Source organism: Halichondria panicea, chromosome 9 (genome assembly GCF_963675165.1).
Source record: "Halichondria panicea chromosome 9, odHalPani1.1, whole genome shotgun sequence".
NCBI lineage: Eukaryota > Metazoa > Porifera > Demospongiae > Suberitida > Halichondriidae > Halichondria > Halichondria panicea.
The window spans coordinates 5,764,858-5,782,318 of NC_087385.1; the positions used below are offsets into that span (position 1 = coordinate 5,764,858).

A 17,461-nucleotide genomic window follows, 5' to 3' on the forward strand; every position below is an offset into this window, starting at 1 on the left:
GTGGCTACAGGTTAGCAAAACACATTACTCATCACGGGCACTCATTCATGAATATCACAGCTAGCTCACATGACTAAACCATAAACTGATGAAATTTCTTCTTGGCTCAGAAAAAGACGTAGACAGAGACGAAGTCTAAAGTAGAAAAATCATGGCAAGGACTACTGTTTCCAAGCTTTTTATCTCACTAGCTATCCTTGGTAAGGTCTAAAGCTTTGTCATAGAGTTTATTATTGTAGATCTATGCCTAAAAGTTAGCAATGTATTTCACTACAGGAATCCTGGGTTGCATGAGTGTGGATTTCACTGGAGAATGGCAAATCAACATCAAGGCTTCAGTGAGTTAACAGAACCTGCACTGTGGGGTATCATATTATCATAACCTTTACCATGTAGCCGTCAGGTGGATCACGGTTCTATGTGCTTCACGATTGGCAGAACACGTACAGCAATGCTGAGGTATCCCCCTTCCCAGCAACTGACCTCTCGGACATTATGCTCAAGACCATGGGAATTCTCAAGGTAACGCATGCGTTATCAACACAGTATGGCATTGTTGTGTGATACGTGCGGCTTATTTGTACAGGATGGTATCAACTGGGCAGGAGTTGTCATGGGTAACCTATTCAGCAGACCAAGTGCTACAGCTCTGTTTGTTATCGATGGGTTGTCTTCCAGTGAGTTTATTTATTGTGAATTTTTTTACATTTGTGTGAATTTTTATGCATATTTTGCAGAGACATCAATAGAATCTTTGTCGGAGATGTCATTTGATGTAGATCAGGTATGTTCTTCCCTTTTCCCTGTTATTAGTCCATTAACGACCTTCCGTCACCCAGAACGGACTCACCGGGTGCACCTGCGAAGACATGAAGAGGATGTTTGAGGGAGACAATGTGGCCACTCACCTCAGCGGCTTGTTTGATCACTCTTCACAAACCCACAGTGTCTCGGCCAATACTCATGTGAGTCAGTGTGTAATGTGCAGCATTGTGTTAGTGTGTTATGTGCATCAGTACGGTTGTTTTGCCAGCTTACTGTGGGCTCTCACAGCACTATCAAATCTTTAAACTTGTCTCTCCCCCTTTACCCGCTATAGGCCGCGGAGGCAGCTGCTGCTCAGGACTCCTTTACAACAGAGAGTCAGTTGGAGGATTTGGTGAGATATTATATCCGTTAGAAGTTGGACCATTAGCAGTCAATGGAAAGAGCATTTCATCACCTTGTACTGGCTACTCATACCATTGTGTTCAACTCTATGGAGTATATACAACACTGTCTATTGTGTGTGATATGAATGTCCCATTGTTCAGGTCCAGGCCGTACAGCAGTCACATATCTCCCTGGCTGATTATGGTCTAGAGGAAGCGGCAGCAAAACTGGACATCTCCAATAAGGTGTGTACAACGCTGTTATTGACCTCTCAATGACCTTCAACCTCTTACTTTAGGTGGATGCCCACTTTATTGCTGAGCTGGTGTTAGTCCGTCAAGCAGTTCAACAGGTGAGCCTAGTGTCTCTTGTCTCTAGTGTTTGACCTCCCTCCCCCCCCCTCAGCTTGAAGAACTCAAGAGCTATGTGAGAGACGGTGCTCCTGACGTCTATGTATTCACCATCTCAACTCTCAGGGTAAGTCTTTCAATCTCATAAATGAACCAGAAGCTACAGCCTTGGACTTGAGGCATTTCTGTTAATAAGTATAACTTTAAAATGAAATCTACATTGTATTGAAAGCAGCCCTTTTCTGCCCCTGGCTACATACTGTACATGGACTGTACATGTACTGTATCTATATTGTTTGGTTGCTCCCCCAGAACGTAGAGTCTCGATATGGTGCTGGGTCAAGCAAGGCCAAACTGGCAGCTAAACTAGTGAAAGACACGATTTTCAAGGCCTCCCAGCAGCTGGTCTCTCTCTACAACCAGAGGATCCTCGTCCAAGCTCTTGTGCTCGAGTGGGACTACCCGTAAGTCGTGTGTTTATCATGTGTAGAGCGTATGATTATGTGATTAATCTCTGTAGAGAGCTTTCTGGAGATTCTGCTGAACTTAGCGCTGCCTATGAGGTGCTTCAACCTCATCTAGATGGACAGGTAGTCTATTTATTACACACGTAGTTAATGACTGTACATTAAATTTACTCCATTTTCAGAGCAAAGAGTCTTTCCTGGCTGGACTTCCAAAGGTTTCTATTGACACAGTGAGTTAATGTGCAGAGGAGGTACGACAGGTGCTGTGCAGCTCAAGCAATAATTATCCGCCCACATCGTTTGCTGAGGCTAATTGCTTGAGCTGCACCACGCCTGTCAGACCTCCTCTGGTTAATGTGTGTACAGCACGTCATGTGACCGTATTCATGGTGATACTTTCTCCACCCAGGGCTCATTTGCTGATATGGCACTGTGTTCCAAGCTGACCTCTGCTTTGAGAGAGAGCAGCTATCTCGCTCATTGTCCCACCCCCACACCTCTACTATCCTCACAAAGTCACACCCTTTACAAGTCCCGGAACTTGAGACAGGCTGCCCCCGTGAGTCTAGTGTGAATAGTGTGTACCTATTATACAATTGGCGAGTTATATCCAAGTGCTGTCAGTAGCTAATGATTATCACAGTGTAATGATTTCAGTTGTGTTCCTTCCTGTATATAGGAGGAGGTGCTAGGCAACGTCACTGTGGCCAGTAATTCTCTGGTGGAGGGTCGTTCTGACAATTTTGCGGCCATTTTCCTCATCACTCTCTTCATCATGGTCAGTATGGGCCTCGCTCTGTTTGCCACCAGCTGGGCTATGTGGACCATGGACCCTGGGAGGGACTCCATCATCTATCGACAAGTGTCCGACCCTACAGGCGATGGCATTCAAATGAAATAGCAGCGGCTACTCTGGGACTTAAACTGAACTGAACTGAACTGTGTATAATTAAGGGTGTGTGTAGCTTGGAATATTAATATTCTCTTTACAGTAGCTATGTACAATTGAATTGTAGTTTCATTTACTGAAGTTGGTTATTCACAGTAGTAATGAATCGAAGTCACTAAAAACAACAATGTGCTGAACTATATTGAATGTAATGACAGATGGTAGACATAAACAAGTCGTATAAACAGACTAGCTAAGGTAGTGGTTCAGACTCTTTCCCATGGCACCACTCCATATTCTGTCCACCTCAGCTTTGGTAGTGCTCAGTAACAACTCGATAACCTTCCATCTTGGTTCTATCGATGAGACTAGGTAATCGTTCCACGGTTCATTCTTGTACTGCACCTCGGAAACCATCGCTACCTGACAACACCTAGCCATCACTGCATAGTAGAGAAAGCCCATTTCTTCTTTGCTTAACTCAAACTCTTGTGAATAACCTGAAATAAGCGGTGAAACCAGTTCAAATGGGTTAGTTTGGGGGTTAGAAAATTCAGCAATCACATCTGTCACTAAAACAGCCAGTTCAAACAAGTAACACGAGTTCACTGCGTCGTCGAAATCAATAAAGGCTGCAAATTTGTACTGCTCTTTACTTGCTTGCACGATAATGTTTGTTGTGTGAGCATCATTGTACAGAATACCTCTCTTAAAGGTCGGAATTCGTGGAGCAACATGTGTCGTGAATTCAACAAAGACTTGCTCAGCCATTTTCTTTCTATATGGATCTTCAACACTTGAAATGAACTCTGGGAACATGTCCTGAAAGTGCATTTGGTCAAAGTTGGCCAGTACCCTAGTGGAGATTGCTTCGTTGGTAAAACCATCCTAAAAAACACACATAAAGATTGTACACACAACTTGCTGTCAATAACTCACATTCAGAGAGGTATCGATTTTCCCAAGAAACTGGCCAACTTCAAATAGCAATGTGGGTGTGATGCACTCCTTGCTGATAGCGTCCATTGTTTCACCGGGCACAAACCTAACCACTCGAATACAGTAAGTGTAACCATCCATCACATCACAGTCAACCCCCACCACTCTCCTCAGCTCCTGGCCAGTAACCATGGAAATGGTACCTCCATCTCTGTTGGTCACCTGATCGAATTGAAAACATACCACCAGTGCATACATAATTAACATGTACCCATTGCACCATCTAGGTTCATGGCAAGAGTAAGTACGGTGCGTTTAACACATGTAACATTTATATTGATACAATGGGATGGAATTATGAAAAACCTTACTCCGCCTGCCATGCATCTACCCAGGAGCAATAATTTGCTCCTGCATCTACTCATGTATACGATATAGACTCGCAAGTCCTCACTTTTTCATGGCCATGTGTTTAGCCTCGTTCCCAGGCAGAGATAACTCGGCCTAGGGACGAGGCTAGGCCATGTTATGAGATTATTGCGTACAGACGTATACAGATACGTTTCCCCACCTGACTCGTGCCCTGGAACCCTCGGCTGTGAAGATGGCTCATGAGTGCAGACACTCCACACACCACCTCCGGGAGATTGTTCAAACAATTGTACATCTTAAACACAAACTCTGACGTGTCTCCATCTTCCAGATGGGCTACGAAATAGTAGTTGCGGTCATCGTAACTAACCAACTGCTTGGGGGAATCTAAATCGATGAATCGGTACGGGTAAAAATGGCGAATGAGCTTCACGAGTGAGAGATTGCAGAGATCAGGGGGACGCCCGGTGAGAGAAGACATTTAATGGCTTTTATATCTCGTAAGAGTAGACTCGTATCTACTTGATCTCGTAAACACCATCCAGCCTGAGGGGAAATCATTCACTTTGGTTTATTAGTGTATCAGTGCACAAACCCTACCAGTTAAATGCTTATGATAGCATGCAAGTTAAGTTACCTTTCTACATACAGTACATGAGTAATGATATCCCCTCAGGCCCTGACAGCAGTCTTTCACCTCAGAATAACACATTAATTGGGCAAAGAGTATTTCACAAATAAACAGCAATCCAATGCCAATAAATTATACAGCATGTAGCAGTACATAAATTCCTAAAGTTCTCTTTTGCATCAAGCCTCTCTCCTCATGTGCTGTGAAGGAGCTAATGCACTAATAAAAGAAACAATTTTTCGTAGAATAGTTGACACGAATTGAGGACATTTTGGGTGTGCAGCCAAGTACTCCATTGCCACTCGGAGGTCCGAAAACGCCACCCTATATACAGTGTGTGTGTGTGTGTGTGTGTGTGTGTGTGTGTGTGTGGGGGGGGGGGTGAGTGTGTGTGTGTGTGTGTGTGTGTGGGGGGGGGGGGTGAATATACTAGAGTGGAGTGATGTGAGGAGTCGGTTGTGATGTTAGTGTGTCTAGTACCTACTATCACATAAGTTTGCAAGCTCCTACGGGACTTAAATTTAGCCAACAATGTTAAAAAGGACGGTGGAGTGAAAAAGACGGCTTAGGGTACACTACTTATGAGGAGATTCCATACCTGACTGACGGGTTCCTAAGAGACTGGTAGCGCCACTTGAGGAAGTTGTAGTGAAACAACGGAGCTAAGAAGAACATCTGTCCACTCAGCACGTTGGAGATCACCACAAACACCATGAAGACCTCAGCATACGCTATGTACCGCCTCAGGTCCTGCTGCTTCTGAGCAATCAGGTCATTCAACCGACTCAAAACTCTGTGTGTGTGTGTGAGCGAGAAAAAGTGTTTTAATTCAGACCACGACCAAAGCGACAGTAATGACAACAAGCTCACCTTTGTAGAGAGGCTGGCAGAAACTGGAGAAAGAGATAAACACAGTTCACTTCAATAGTCAAAACACAGACAGCCACAACACAGGATATGCAACCATCATTGTTATAATTGTTCTACAATAATATGTTGAATCTGGGAAAGCTATTTGGAAGGGCAAAGAGTACTCATTTCCCACACTTGAAGTTACCCACCAATCAGCGCACACACACACACACACACACACACACACACACACACACACACACACACACACACACACACACACAGAGTGACTGACTGGGATTAGGCCGTTGGTGTAGGTGACTGTGAACATGATAGCGTAGAGGAAGGGAGGTATGAGGTAGACTGGAGGGGGGAGAGAGAGCCAATATTAGAGATGAAAATAGTACAACCAACGACAATGTCATTGTGTGTTTGTGGACGGGAATAATCGCTTAACTACTGTTCACAGTGGAGTGTATGGAGGGTGTTATTGTATGTACTGTTACAGTACAGCATTCAACTCACTGGACATAGGTGCTTGGTTGTAGTAGAACAAGGTGTAGATCATGTAGTGACCACTGTCCTCGCTACCAGCCAGTAGGTACATCTGCTTGCTAAAGAAGGAAATCTGCAGCACGATTTTTATGTCATAATGATGTCACATGTGCTGCATCAATAGCGGCTCACCCCCTGCTGATTCTTTCTTTGATAAAGTCGTACGCTAAATGTGAGGAATGCTGTCAGAAAGGCATTGAGATAGCAGCTGTAAGCAAAGCCTACACCAATCAACCTGTGTGTGTGTGTTGTGGGTGTGTGTGTGTGTGTGTGTGTGGAGGGGGAGTCGATTTAAGAGCACAAAATCAACCAAAAATGGTACAATGGCAGTTTGAGTGAGAGAGATGTGTAGAGAACGCACCCAAAAGTTGAGAGTAGGTATATGAAGGCGCACACAATAGTGATGAGCCTCAAGTTGAACAATGTCGTGGCAACCATATCAGATGTAATGTAACTCTGTGTAAACAATGGCAGCATGAATATGAACCACGATTATACTAACATGTGTGGCAGATCACCTTCAGCGTGAGTTGAGGGCTACTGGTCTCTTGACCTGGCGACGGTTCCGTCTGTGGAGTTGCCATGTTTACCACTTATCCCTAAAGGAAGAAAATTGATTATTTATTATTCATTCTTTCTTGGTACTGGAAGAGAAATAGATTCATTAGTTCCTGGAATAATGCTGTATACCTGAGCAGTAGGCTGAGTGTTGAAGGACTTGAGGACTGAGTTTCTTACAGCAAGCTCGTAGACTATCGATCTCCGCACCACACTTGCTCTCCTGGTAGTGGTTAGCTGGGGAGGATCAGAAGTGTGAGGTGAGTGTATATAAGACCATACCAATACACGTCATGTCAGAGTTCATGTGCTATGTGTTGATCGAACCATCTTGTGAGATCTGACCCAATTAGATTACACAGGTGTATAAAAACACCTTGCAAGCAGTACTGTATCCTGCAGGCTTTATCTTTGCACAGCTTTTCTGCAAGTTTCTTGTACTCTTGTTCCATGAAATCTCCGTAGACTAAAGCTGTTCTCAGTATACTTTCAATGTTTTCTCCGTTCACTTTCAGCTGGACACGCCCACAAGAAGTAGTAAAGCTAGCTTTGTGAGAAAGCTTTATAAACGTCATCGCGCTTCACTGAGAAAGAAAAGAAAAAAAGGAAATGTCGGTTACACCAGATCAGCCTGTTTTTGAGCAGATTGGACCTCCTCCTAACGTGGTCCCCAGTGATGATCCCTCTCCACGCGCTATGGAGGTCATCAGAAGCTTGGATAGGTGAGGATCTACTCACTTGTGCTGCACCAAATAAAATAATGACAGTGGATTAACATGTGGTTTATAATAGCTTCATGGAAACTAGTACACAGTTGTCTTAATTAATAAGCATAAATGCTAGGTAGAGAGATTGATTTTGTATTTCATTGGTACCGCTAGTAGAGTTTATAGTGTGTCTTCTCATGAGTGCCGATAGCAACACGCAAATCATTAGAGAGAGAGAGGCAGCTGTGCATTGTTTACTATACTGGGATTTCCCCTCATATCCTATGTTACATTCTGTTGGCTTGTTGTTTTTTCTGCACACAGTGGGCCCAATATACAACAAAATCGTCTTGGCACAAGAGCATTAGAAACCATTTCACATTTGCACACACCTTTCACACAATTGCGCATTTGGCACATGATTACTAGTGATTTCAACCCTCACTTCCGTGCATGCACACTTGACAGTCGATCGTTTGGGTTCCTGGATTTCCAAACCCCCTCCCCCCACCCCACCTCCAATGGCAGCCCAAGCTCGACAAGCTTCCTCTCTAAGGAATTTGTACAGCAGGTAATAATGCGTTGACAGCAAAGCTAGCTAGCTGTGAGGATGACTATCTCTCTACTTCTTTGGGGAGTCCTCATTAACACTAGGAGTGTACATTGTATATAGATGGATAGGGACAGATTAGATCTCACCCAGAGTTAATCAATGCATGCATTCTCCCACAGGGCATTGCCAGGCTCTGTAGGGACCTGACTGTTGGTCCCCTGTCAGACGCACTCAGAGCAGAGCTCTTCTGTCAACTAGGTCATCTGCACCTCCTACTGGAGCAGTACACTGATGGTATATAGTTCACATTTCGTAATGATTATGTTTAATGAGTTTGAAGTAATTGCTAAGGATTAACTGTTAAGGAGATAATAGATAGGCCATTATTTTAATGTTTAATACCTGCTTGAATGTTTGAATGCAGAGTCTGATAATAACCTCAATATATACCATACCCCCCTCCAAACACACACATCCTACCCCCCACAGCTCTCTCGGCCTATCAGCAGTACCAGTATCTGTGCCCCCTGGAGAGCAGCAGGAACGCTAACATGCAATATGGTCTGGGACTCATCTACTTCGGCATCAACTCCTACGACTGGTGAGTTCACAATAATTATTAGGTCACTCTGGAGTACCATATCGGCTGTTGCAGAGGTTAAATAAATCTTAGCTTTGTTGCATGGTGATCCGAGAAGTAATTACATAATGGAAAAAGCCACACACAAGCAAGCTTGAGACGAGAGCAGCCTTTGCAGAGCTTTTTGTATGCTAGTGATCTAACTAGATATTATATAAGCCAAAAGACAAGCAGTATTTGATGTGTTTCCTGACTACCTCTATTGTGTGCTACCTCTCTAGGGCTATGGAGTCATTCAAACAAGTGTTGACGTTGGCTCCAGAGTTTGCAAGACGAGGAGAGATCCACCTCCGGCTGGGGGTCATGTTCAAGACAAAGGGAGAATACAACAGCAGCACTCATCACTTCAAGCAGGCCTCCCACTTGAGTGGACCAGCTAGCTTCTCAAAATTGGAAAGTGAGTGTGTTTTAAAACAATTCCCTGTTTCCTGTTTCTGGGAATACTACTTATTAGCTCACAATTAATTCCCCACTATAACAATGATTATTAGCCTGTAGGTGGGTCTGTAGGATAATGCCAGTGTAGAGGGTCTGTGTTTTATGTATGGCAGTCTGTGTCCAGCTGCTGTGTGCAGGTGTACAGGTGTGAGGGCTTTCATTAACACAGTACCTCTAAGTAATGCACCTTGCTGTGCTCCAAGGTCAACACCCAGACAGCGTTAACTAGACTCTTGACACCTTAGCATTGTTACAGGATATGCCTATATGGCTTTGGCTGTTCCCCCCACGCAGTGTACCAGAGAGGGAAGTCTGTTATTTTCATACCGTCCCCCACACAGTGTACCAGAGAGGGGAGCCTGTTATTTTCATACCATCCCCCACACAGTGTACCAGAGAGGGGAGCCTGTTATTTTCATGCCATAAGATGTAGTGTTCTCATATTATAAACCCTCAGTTTTGGCCCATACACTAGTTTACAATAGTAGGTGTTAGAGATTTATTTGTTGAATCATTCATGAATCGTTTCTCCCCACAGTTCAGTTCCATCTTGGTCACATCCACCACTTGCAAGGTCACTTCATTGCTGCCAAGGAGACCTTTGAGGGCATTCTCGCTAAAAAGAACGTCCCTAACTCTGTCAAGGCCATGGCTCTCAGACAGCTAGGTAATTACTGTTATCATAACAACAACAACTCATTAGACTCGTGTAGATTGCACGTGCTTGTCTTTTAGCACAGTTTTGATAGTACTGGCACTCTAACTACCTCCTCCACTGCAGGATGGCTGTATCACAGTGTACCCGAGGTTGCCATCATGTGTGAAAACCCCACAGCAAAGGCAGTGGACCTCCTCAAACTGGCCGTGGGTGCAGACTACGCCTCCTCTCAGGCCTGGTATTTCCTCGGCCGTTGCCATGCCTCCCAGGGGCGGGCACGGGATGCATTCCTAGCGTATCAGCAAGCTGTCAACAAGTCCACCGACAACCAGGCAGAGATATGGTGCTCCATTGGGTGAGAGTGGCACGAATACCTAAAACTATATACCTTGTCATAAAATAACTATTGTTTGTGATGGGGCTTGCTGATTAAAGACATCAGAGGCTACTGTTTTCACTAGGGAAGTAGTACTACCCGTGTGCTGTTAATTGTGGTACATGCAAGAGTTCATTGGTTCATTCCAATGCACTTAGTCTGCACAGTTGCACACAGAAACCCTACACTGGAATGACATTGTTAGTACTTCACTCTCCCTTTTTCTCACAGGATACTTTACCACAACATGGGTCAGGCTAAGGACAGTCTACAGTCATACGTCTGTGCCGTGTACCTTGACCCCGGACGGCACGAGGCATGGACGGACATGGGCTGTCTCTATGAGTCAGTCTCTCAGCCAATGTAAGTGCATTGTCTGCAAACGTGAGAAATATAGTAGGTTTGTGGGAAACCCCGAACCTTTGTTGATGTACACGTTTGACAATGAATCTCATTATGTTGTGATACTGTTCTTCCACCTGCAGAGATGCACTCATCACTTATAAGAATTCCATCTTCATCAGATCAGCAGAGCAAATCAATGGTGAGGGGAGCTTCTCATTCTCAACATAATTATTGTGTGCATTTCCTTTGTCGTTGCATTCCTTTTGTGTCTTTTTGTGTATACACAATCATGTATTCCTGTCATCCAACTTATGATATATAAAGACAAGAGTTGTTACTTCTCTACCTCCCCCCACAGCTGACAAGACTGGACAGTACTTGTTCTCCCGAGTTGCGAACCTGGAGCAGTACATTACAATGGTTGGCCCCACCATTCTCCAGACTCAGCCGCACACCCTACCCACACTCAAGGAGGCGTGGCACACACTAGTCCCCTCCCACGTACGAAGCTCGCCCAAGAGCTCTGGATCAACTTATAGCCCACTACTGGTGAGCACACAAATGTCAAACTATCGTACTTTTCGAAAGGTACCCACCTGTACAGCATTGAATAATATGCATACATTACTGTAAGTACTACAATGTACCTGTACTACAAAGTATAAGCCTGTACTTGTCAAGCCGCTGCTATTGTGATTAACCCAATGTTCCATCCCTTCAGGATCTCTCTTCACTGGAAATATCAACGAGTCCTCTCACCTCTCTACCCAACTTCTCCCCTTCGTTTTGTTCCCCTAGAAATACTGTACACCAAGGGCCGGTCCCAAAGAAGCAGCGCACAAATCGTCACAACAACGAACCAATCGTTATCCGCAACATGGGAGACACCTGGCATCCCAGCCTGTCCCTCCGGTGTCTGGACCAGACTGCAGGGGGCCAAGTCCACACGGGGGGTCATATCAACACCGGGGGTCCTGTCAATGTGGGAGGTCCTACTCTAGGGGAGCACGATATTCTGGCTCAGCCAAATGCCTTCTCAACTTCTGATGTTTTCTCTGGGTTTACTGCTGACACTCGGCCGACTAGTTTGGGCATCAAAAAAACTCATTGCGATTCGAACTCGTCTGCACCTACATGTACAACTGGATTATCTTCATTTCATTCTAACTCAAGCCCTGGCTCTGCAGCCGGCTCATGCTTTACTCCAATTTCACTTCACTCTGTCAATGGACATAACCCCTTCACCACTGATTATATGAGCTCTTCAACTGCTCCAACACCTTACTACCCTAGCCACGCCCCCACTACTGCCACGGCAATTTCCTCCCTCCCTGGTGACCTCTCCTCCCTCTCACCCCTCCCCGATGTGAAACTCAGCGAGGAAGATTTCCACGAGTACTTACAGACAAGCGGTAGCCAAGAGAGTGTCCTGACTCAGTCCATCGTCAATCTTCTCAAGTCTCCCACCATTGAACGAAAATACAAATCGCAAACGGCCATGTGTTGGAATGAGCTTGATGGTATGGAACAGAGACAACCACCTCCCACAAGGAACGGAGACAGTGCTACCAGTATGACCTCAACTGAAGCCATACTCGTTGCTGAGGAGCATTCACTTCCGGCCAAATCCACTCGATCGTGTGAGGTTAATTCCGACTCGTCTAGCGGTGTGTCTTCAGCCGATACTAATCTCCAACTGGACTCCAACTCTCCTCTCCTCAGTCCGAATGCCCTACTACTGCACAGCCCATACGAGTTGGACGATTTATTGGACCCAATTCACGAACCATTTCCCTCACTAGCCGACGATGGAGAGTACATGAAGCGTGACCCCGATCTGACCCCCACTGACCCTCCAGCGGAGGAGGAAGTCGTGGATCTCCGCCCAGAAGTACCTGTGTTTGAGGTGAGAGACTGACACTTCCCTTGTGTTATTCTTAAGGTCTACTCAGTCATGAGTGCATGTGCTCGCAAAACATTATAATGTGTACGATAATTATGATGTGATGTACATTAGACATTTGTAGCTGTTAATGGAGCAAGAAATTTCTAGTACAATATGCTTATTATGGCATTGTGATAAAGTGCACTGGTACACTCGTGTTTATTCCTCCTGGCAGGTGTCTACTCAAGAGGAGGCGCTCTCCGAGACCCTCCATGGACTCTGCTGTAACCCCAACACCCCCGTCTGCATGATTCGTGGACTCTGTCCGCTGGTGAACCTTAACCTCCAGCTTTTCTCCTCCAAGAGTATCGTAAAGACCTGCCCCGACCACGAGATGGAGGTTCGAGAGCAGGTGGGTAAATTGTGTGTAGTTATAGCTTGTCTTATTCATAGTTTATTTTTTTTGCTAACTTTGATAGGTCATAGTTTTGACTTGTGATTGTTTTCTCTTATAAATCCACTGCCAATGCTATGTCTGTTATTTATTTACTGCCAGTGTACATTTTATTTTCTATGCAGGTACAACAAGCAGCTGATGAGAACACTGAGCTCAACGGGCATAAGCAGGTGTGGAGATACGAGAGTCAGCGGACCTACACAACCGTCAAGGAGTACGCCAAGTACCAAAAGCAAATGCTGCAGAAAAAGGTGTCTTATAATTATGTTCCTATCTAGTGTGTGCATGTTGCGCATAGCATTCGCAATAGCATGACACTTTATGCATTTCAGCACTGTAGAGTATAGATCTCACTGTGTGAAAAACAACTTTTGTGTTGACTGTCAATTGCAAATATTTAAAGCCTTGATTGTGTCTCTCCAGAAGTCAAGTAGTGGTGAATTCAAGTCTTCCAACAAGAAGTTGATTCGTTTTGGCACCAACGTGGACCTGTCTGACTGGGAAAAGTGGGGTAGGCAGCTGGAGGAGCTTGAGAAACTGCCAAAGTTCCTCAGGGTAACTGACATTCACTCACCCACCTTTACACTGTACAATGTATAAGATTTCAGGTGGTTTGAGAAACTGCCAAAGTTCCTCAGGGTAACTGACATTCACTCACCCACCTTTACACTGTACAATGTATAAGGTTTCAGGTGGTTTTGATAGGTTTACCTTTGATAGTATGTAGTGTATTCAGTTTTGACCCCAAGACCTTGCTCATTGCACACCTCCTCATTACTATAGTTTCAGGAAGTTCAGGTCCCTTTGAGTTCAAATTTACTGCAAAATGATCACTCATGACTACGTTGTAGCTCTGCACACATCACACACACATATCACATCACACATCACACACACACACACACACACACACACACACACACACACACACACACACACACACACACATGCACTTCAGGTTAACTGCCCTGAGGCCAACCTTCTCGCACACATTGGCTACTCTATCCTCGGTGTGAACTCCGCCCAGCTGTACATGAAGGTCCCGGGTTCACGTACTCCCGGACACCAGGAGAACCACAATCTCTGCTCTGTGAACATCAACATTGGCCCTGGAGGGTGCGAGTGGTTCTCTGTGCACAACAAGTACTGGGGCATCTTCCACAAGCTCTGTGACAAGTGAGTCATTAGGTGTCATTATAAGTACAAAATATTACTACAACGTTTAAAATGAACTAAATCAGCAGAAATTTTGCCAATTAAAGTAACTACAGGCTACAGTACATTATTAGCAAACTTGGCAGTCGATCATTACCACTTAACTTAACCCCTCCTCCAGACACAAGTTGTGCTTCCTCACCGGGTCATGGTGGCCTATCTTGGAGGAGCTAGAGGAGATGAGGGTTCCGGTCTACCGGTTCACTCAACAGCCTGGGGACATTGTTTGGCTCAACCCCGGAACAGTACACTGGGTTCAAGCTAATGTGAGTTAGTTCTCAATTACTGGCCGCCTTTATATACCTAATTGTAGTTTCAGTGTTGTACCTTATATTGTACTGGATCACAATACGTACGTGTATGTACTGTACATGCATTGTTACTGGTTGCTGAGTGAGTAAGATGGTTCTCTCTCCTCCCTCCTGCAGACTGTATGCAACAACATAGCGTGGAATGTCGGCCCCATCACTGCTCACCAGTTCAGAATGGCCTGGGAGAGATACATGTGGAACAAAATGCGCAGTAAGTCTCCCCTCCTTTCTCTGCGTGCTTCTTTAGGTGTACGTTCTATAGTTGTTGTTTACGTTACATTTGCACCCTATAACTGTTGTCTTGGTTGTTATGGCTCTGTGTACTGCAGACGTACGCAGCATTGTTCCAATGATCCATCTCTCTTGGAGCTTGGCCAGGAAAATCAAGATTGTGGATGAAGCTCTCTACCTGCAACTGAGGTACACATACATACGTACAGCACATTGTTACACACTTACATTATTATGCTGCTTGTACATATACTCATATAATTTTGGCTCATCACATGCGTAGGAGTCTGCTTGAGAGCTCTCTGGCACAGACCCACAGACTCGCAGCTCATCTGGCCGAAGCGTCAATTCCCTTCACCCCCCACCCTCGTATGGAAAATGAGACTGCCCCCTGTTGCAACAACTGTCTGGACGAGGTCTTCAACATGCTGTTTGTCCTCAGTCACAAGGGAGAGTACCTGGTCTACTGTCACAAGTGTGCCATGGCTATGGAGAAATCGTTCACAGTACTCAGACAGGTGAGTATGTCTAACAAACGAGTGTGTACCAGTTGTGCTGAGTATGTTAATTATCACCATGTGGATAGAGGCTATTGGTTTAATTTGTCATATTTGTGCCGTATTATCATGTGACATATGCTACCCCCCCCCTACAGTTTGACACGGGGGAGTTGCAACAGACACTGGACAACTTTAAGCTCCACCCACCACCTGTCTACAGTCCCGTTCCTCAAGCTGCCCACTAAACACCTGCGCAGTGTTTTTAAACCTTGTTCCTTTTCCGAATACATGAAACTATTATTTTGACTCAACACTTTACTTGAAACTACTGGCTTATCACATGTACATGACTGTATTATACTGTTTCTGGCTTTGTGGAACAGAGCATATAATTATTTGTGTAGATATTTTGTTCTTTTGTTTTAATATTGTGTTATAAGTACTTGACCACCACCATTTTGATTCTTGTTTTTGTGTAACATGTGAAATGTGATCTTTGTAAAATTAAAAGAAACCATTGTTATTGTTGGTATAATATATTATGTATCAAGGGCGTATAAAGGATATATTTATACGCCCTTGACGATATATAAATTGTCATTCCACAATCTATTAAATATAATTATGATCGATCGACAGGAGCGATCCTACATACAGATAATCAGCTATTCAATAAATATCTAAACCCTAAAAATCATAACAGTTAGACTATTCTTTGCTGTTGTATCCTTGAGGGTTGTTGCTCTGCCATCTCCAGGTATCCTCACACATTTGGGCCAAGTCTCGAGTGGCCTTCCATTGCAGCTCTCTCTCCGCCAGACTTGGATCAGCATAGCATGTTGCTATGTCGCCCTCTCTTCGTCCAACAATCTTCCGTGGTATCGGCTTGCCCACAGTTTCCCCGAGGGCATCGGCTAGTTCCATCACTGACACTCCCTTCCCAGTTCCGAGGTTGTACACCTTGAGTCCACAGTTACTGTCGATCTGTCTCAGTGTTGCCACATGCCCTAGGGCAAGGTCAACGATATGGATGTAGTCTCGCACGCCAGTCCCATCAGGTGTGTTATAGTCGCTTCCAAACACTAGTAGTTCCGGTCTGGTGCCAACAGCTACTTGAGATACAAACGGCATGAGGTTGTTTGGAACACCTCGAGGGTCTTCTCCGATCATGCCCGACTTGTGGGCTCCAACAGGGTTAAAGTAGCGCAGTAGGACAATGTTCCAATCTGTGTTCGATTTGTGGTAGTCGGCGAGAATCTCTTCAACAAAGTATTTTGTTTTGCCGTAGGGATTGGAGCAGTTACCAGTGGGGTGCTTCTCGTCAATGGGCAGGTATTGAGGGTCACCGTACACAGTCGCTGATGAGGAAAAGATGAAGTTTCGAACTTCGAATTCTTCCATTGTCTCGATCAGATTGAGAGCAATTTCAATGTTAATACGATAGTAACGCAAAGGTAGACGCACTGATTCTCCGACAGCTTTCAGTCCAGCGAAATGAATAACAGCGTAAAATTTGTATTTCATAAAAAGTTCCTTGAGCTTCACACGATCTAAGAGATCGAATGTGTGAACGTCAACTTTCTTTCCAGTGAGAGTCTCAACCCTCCTAATGCTCTCAGTGGAGGAGTTGCCAAGATTGTCCACCACGACTGGTTGATAGTCCCCAGCTTGGAGAAGCTCCAATACTGTATGACTTCCCACATAACCAGCCCCTCCAGTTACCAGGATGAACTTGTCACTATTCCCTTTCGTTGATTCGGCCATAGTAATGTATACGTACGTAGCTAGCTACCGATAGCTGATCTTTAAAAGTACAGTAGGATTGGGTAGTTGGGCGTGGCTCGACCGTCTCCTGACGGGGAGGGAGAGGATCGGGCCACGCCCAACTAAGGATTGGGCGTGTGTCTTGTTTCTTTGTGGATATTGAGGTCATTGTAGAACAATACATTGGAATGTTAATTGTCAAAACCAGAAAAGGTCAAGATACTAAAAGTGGTCAGATGATATTGATGCTTCCCTTTTAAGGTGCAGCTGATTCATGAGCTCGCTCCCATGTTTTGGTACCGCGGTACCAGAGGAGGTCTGACATGTGTGCACGAATCACTACAAGTTCAGTGCATTTGGCCTGTACATTGTCACGTGACCGCAATGACATCAATGCACTGAACTTGTAGTGATTCGTGCACGCATGTCGGACCTCCTCTGCCGCGGTACACATGCACGCAGGGTTGCTAAAACTGTAATCACATTCCACACATTCTACACATTCCCATCCTTGTAATTTATAGCGCAAAATTTTCTACGTTGAATAAATTTTGTGGGGGATTAGCTGCTTATCGAAAGCATTCCCAGGCCATGCTTAAGCCCCTCGAAAATTTCA

At 44.8% G+C, this 17,461-nt stretch overlaps 5 protein-coding genes across 5 annotated transcripts; 2 read left to right on the forward strand and 3 right to left on the reverse strand.

Annotated features, from left to right (window-relative positions):
* Positions 1-38: 38 nt before the first annotated feature.
* LOC135341623 (uncharacterized) lies at positions 39-2,999 on the forward strand. Its single transcript, XM_064538227.1, has 15 exons — positions 39-200; positions 277-338; positions 397-522; positions 587-677; positions 738-784; positions 840-965; positions 1,100-1,159; positions 1,314-1,397; positions 1,451-1,504; positions 1,558-1,629; positions 1,815-1,966; positions 2,023-2,092; positions 2,152-2,199; positions 2,379-2,528; positions 2,649-2,999. Exons 1-15 carry the CDS (start codon positions 152-154, stop codon positions 2,868-2,870), a joined length of 1,413 nt encoding a protein of 470 aa, XP_064394297.1. The 5' UTR covers positions 39-151; the 3' UTR covers positions 2,871-2,999.
* On the reverse strand, positions 3,000-4,932 carry LOC135341629 (hydroxylysine kinase-like). The gene is made up of 4 exons (XM_064538234.1): positions 4,807-4,932; positions 4,369-4,715; positions 3,798-4,019; positions 3,000-3,746 (listed from the first exon to the last, which is right to left on the reverse strand). Exons 2-4 carry the CDS (start codon positions 4,648-4,650, stop codon positions 3,108-3,110), a joined length of 1,143 nt encoding a protein of 380 aa, XP_064394304.1. The 5' UTR covers positions 4,651-4,715; positions 4,807-4,932; the 3' UTR covers positions 3,000-3,107.
* On the reverse strand, positions 4,867-7,178 carry LOC135341645 (transmembrane protein 33-like). Its single transcript, XM_064538250.1, has 10 exons — positions 7,142-7,178; positions 6,898-7,002; positions 6,726-6,806; positions 6,569-6,663; positions 6,340-6,442; positions 6,178-6,280; positions 5,948-6,015; positions 5,671-5,693; positions 5,399-5,593; positions 4,867-5,124 (listed from the first exon to the last, which is right to left on the reverse strand). Exons 3-10 carry the CDS (start codon positions 6,789-6,791, stop codon positions 4,980-4,982), a joined length of 798 nt encoding a protein of 265 aa, XP_064394320.1. The 5' UTR covers positions 6,792-6,806; positions 6,898-7,002; positions 7,142-7,178; the 3' UTR covers positions 4,867-4,979.
* Positions 7,179-7,344: 166 nt separating this feature from the next.
* On the forward strand, positions 7,345-15,616 carry LOC135341599 (histone demethylase UTY-like). The gene is made up of 20 exons (XM_064538196.1): positions 7,345-7,487; positions 7,941-8,043; positions 8,205-8,319; positions 8,515-8,626; positions 8,887-9,062; positions 9,642-9,770; positions 9,885-10,116; positions 10,369-10,500; positions 10,623-10,681; positions 10,841-11,031; positions 11,204-12,388; positions 12,603-12,779; positions 12,947-13,075; positions 13,248-13,379; positions 13,783-14,000; positions 14,161-14,305; positions 14,468-14,561; positions 14,680-14,770; positions 14,865-15,099; positions 15,237-15,616. Exons 1-20 carry the CDS (start codon positions 7,375-7,377, stop codon positions 15,324-15,326), a joined length of 3,858 nt encoding a protein of 1,285 aa, XP_064394266.1. The 5' UTR covers positions 7,345-7,374; the 3' UTR covers positions 15,327-15,616.
* Positions 15,617-15,686: 70 nt separating this feature from the next.
* On the reverse strand, positions 15,687-16,935 carry LOC135341635 (UDP-glucose 4-epimerase-like). Its single transcript, XM_064538239.1, has one exon. It carries the CDS (start codon positions 16,843-16,845, stop codon positions 15,790-15,792), a length of 1,056 nt encoding a protein of 351 aa, XP_064394309.1. The 5' UTR covers positions 16,846-16,935; the 3' UTR covers positions 15,687-15,789.
* Positions 16,936-17,461: the final 526 nt, after the last annotated feature.